The 3327-nt window shown below is 59.2% G+C and overlaps 1 protein-coding gene across 2 annotated transcripts in view; it reads left to right on the plus strand.

The window, feature by feature from the left end:
* Nucleotides 1-1474, plus strand: part of YIPF3 (Yip1 domain family member 3) — a 4625-nt gene extending 3151 nt beyond the window's left edge. The window contains exons 6-9 of one of the 2 annotated variants that reach the window (XM_077764898.1): nt 135-266; nt 465-578; nt 782-905; nt 998-1474. In XM_077764898.1, coding sequence (XP_077621024.1) covers nt 135-266; nt 465-578; nt 782-905; nt 998-1146 — 519 coding nt within the window. In that variant the 3' untranslated portion in view covers nt 1147-1474. The remainder of the gene's footprint in view (nt 1-134; nt 267-464; nt 579-781; nt 906-997) is intronic. The other variant, XM_077764899.1, reaches the window with a different exon arrangement.
* The last annotated feature ends 1853 nt before the right edge of the window (nt 1475-3327 follow it).

The raw sequence follows: 3327 nt of genomic DNA on the forward strand, positions 1-3327 counted from the left end.
GGGGTGGCTGAACTAAGTTGAAAGCTGCCCAAGGAGACTATCGTGGATTGAGGTAGAAGGAGCCTCTGAGGAAAGCCCTAGGTGAGGCCGAGTCCAGAGGCCTCCCAGGACTAAGCAGAGCCTTCACCCCACAGCGAGAGGGCACCCTGATGGGTACAGCCATTGGCACCTGCTTCGGCTACTGGCTGGGTGTCTCGTCTTTCATTTACTTCCTCGCCTACCTGTGCAACGCCCAGATCACCATGCTCCAGATGCTGGCATTGCTGGTAAGGAGTCCAGCATGGTGGTGGGCAAGGGTGGTCTTAGAAACAGGAGCCAGGCCTTGCTCTGCATCTGTCCTAGGGCCCCGGAGCTGGAATGGGATGAGCTGGCCAGTGCATTGTTTAGTTGTCAGAGTCTCTCCATGAGAGGTCAGACGCCAGCCCAGCCTGAGTGATTTTCCTCTCCACCACTCTCTTTCCTAGGGCTATGGCCTCTTTGGACACTGCATTGTCCTGTTCATCACCTATAACATCCACCTCCATGCCCTCTTCTACCTCTTCTGGTTGCTGGTGGGTGGGCTGTCTACCCTACGCATGGTAAGCTGGGCAAGAGAGGCTGCCAGGGGTGGGCTAACCTCCCAGGGAGTTCGGGAGAACCGCCCAGAGCTTGGGCTGCACCCCACAAAGGGCTCCAGATGGCCGAGAAGAGCCTAGAAGTGGTTCTGCTCTGGGTAGGGGTGTCTTCTCCACACTGCTCACATTGGAGCTAGGCCCTCTGAGCCGTATTCCTGTGGCCCTAGGTGGCAGTGTTGGTGTCACGGACTGTGGGCCCCACACAGCGGCTGCTCCTCTGTGGCACCCTGGCCGCCCTACACATGCTCTTCCTGCTCTATCTGCATTTTGCCTACCACAAGGTGGTAGAGGGTAAGTGATGGGAAGGCCAGAGTGTGGGGGAAGGGAACAGTGGCCTAGGGCAGGGTCCAGCCAACTCTCACCTTCCGTCCTCCTCCTTTCAGGGATCCTGGACACGCTGGAGGGCCCCAACATCCCGCCTATGCAGAGGGTCCCCAGAGACGTCCCTGCCGCACTTCCTGCTGCGAGGCTTCCTGCTACCGTGCTCAATGCCACAGCCAAGGCAGTCATGGTGACCCTGCAGTCACACTGACCCCACCTGAAGCCCTTGGCCGGCTGGCCCCCTGTCCCCCATCTTCGGAGCAGAGGAAGATTAAAGAACCGTACTGATGACATGTGTCTTTTTGATAGGGTCTGCGGCTGCCTCAGAGATGTAGCCACTTAAGCCCCTGATGCCTCTTGGGGCTTCTGAAGGGCACAAGGCCGGGAAGGCCCGGCCAGGACTACAGGGCGCTGCAGCCACAGCCCGGAAAGTGGGTCAGCTCCTCTGAGGCCCTCTCTCCACCTGCTCCTTCCTTCCTCTTTAACTCTCCCACGGTGTCTTGCTAAATATAGACTTGGTAATTAAAATATTGATTGAAGTTTGGAACTGCACCTGCCATTCCAGCGGTCCCCCCCGCCACCCTACTTCCTGTATTCTTTCCTGTTCTTTTGTCACTGGTGGTAATGTCACTTGTTCTCTTTTTTATACCCTCATCCAGGCAGGATGATGGTGGGACAGCCCAGACTATATTGAAAGCAGTGACTGAACATGGACTCTCTCCCTGAGGGCAGGGGGCCCCTGACCCAGGGAGCAGCGGGGAGGACCCAGACATAGGCACCATAAGTCCGACGGAGGAGTGCACCCGGCTTGCGTGGCCTCGGCCTCACTCGGAACACCAATGCAGCAGTGACAATTGGTCAAAAACTTCCAGATTCAACCCCATGGAATTACAAGGCTATTATGCACCTGGCCAGTTGCCGAGGGATAATTTTCCAGTGGGAGCTCACACTTGAAGCCAAACTTAGCTTTGTGTCCTGGTTATACTGGGCGGGAGAAACAAAGTTATCAGCAGCTTCCTCTGTTCTTCCTCTTCAGGAGTGCCATTCACTCTTAAAAACAACCAGCATCCCAAGCATAGCACCCTCCACCCCACCATCCATTTAATCGGCTCTACTTAACTAGTTCAATCAGGTGGTTAATGAAATCGAATGTTTGACTTCCCCTCATTATGCTTATATTTTTTTAATATATTTTACATATATATTTTATACACATACACTTTTTCTGTCTTATNTCAGCATCTTTCCCTCCTAGTAAAGGGCCTAAGAAAGATGTGCCCTTCATTTGCCCAGCGTGACCTGATGTCACCGGAGGACCCCACACCATCACCAAGTGGACAACTGCGAACAGAACAGCACCTTGCACACTTTGGTGTACCCTTCCTGAAAATTCCGGCCCACTTACCACAACTGCCACCACTCCAGGTCGCTGATTCTAGCACCCCCTTTAATTGGGCTACCCCAATGTCACAGGTATTGAGAGCCTCAGTCACTGGTCACACCTGGGGAAGGAGTGGCACCAGCACCCTGCACCTACTTGCAGCTCACCTGGCCTAGGGACCCTTCAAGGTACCCGTGTGTTTGGCAGCCACGGCCACCTCTGCCCGTGGGCCTCCGCTGCGGGGCAGCCATCTTGGCGAGGGGCACAGAGGGAAGTCCTCACCTGCCGGATCCCCTCCCCCCCGCCCAGTGCGCGCGGCGCCGCTAGTCACGGGGGGCGGGGCGAGGCCCGGTTTACGGGGCCGTGGGGGCCTCCAAACTGGATGGGAGGGCGCGCACGGGTTGCAGGCGACGACAGCGAGGATCCAGCCCTTAGGCAGAGGGAACGATGGGAGAATGGGTAGAAGCAGCCGGTAACAGTCTCAATGCCACTTCCACGTGACGGGACTCCATTCTCCCTGCCACACCTCCTGCCCCTCCCAAGCCTCAACCCGACTACCTACTTCGGGTTGTTGTCCGGCCCCACGCCCCAGTGAAGAGCGGTCCCACCGCTCCTGAAGTCCCGGTGCGCGCACACCCGGGGCCGCGTGGCCTAGGCCGGGCAGGGGGCGGGGCGAGTGGCAGTGACGCGACCGTTGCCATGGGAACCCGCCGCTCGCTCAGGCGCAGGAGCCGCAGCCAGAGCCGGAGCTGCCGCCCGCCACCGGCTACCCGCTGCCCGCCCGCCCGCTTCGGGCTCTCCCAGCGGGGCGGTAGGGGAGCCGGGCTGCAGGAAGGGAGGGAGCAGATGCGGCCTCCGAGCCGAGGCCGCTCCGGCACCTCCTGAGCCGAGGCCCCTCAGCCGCCGCCGCGACCGCGAGGAACGAGGACAAGCGCGAAGCTGCGCCCGCTCGGCCCCGGACCGTCGCCCAGACACGGACGGCACGGTCCGCCCCGACCCCAGCGCCGGGCG

This window comes from Crocuta crocuta, unplaced genomic scaffold (genome assembly GCF_008692635.1).
Source record: "Crocuta crocuta isolate KB4526 unplaced genomic scaffold, BGI_CrCroc_1.0 scaffold44, whole genome shotgun sequence".
Taxonomy (NCBI): domain Eukaryota; kingdom Metazoa; phylum Chordata; class Mammalia; order Carnivora; family Hyaenidae; genus Crocuta; species Crocuta crocuta.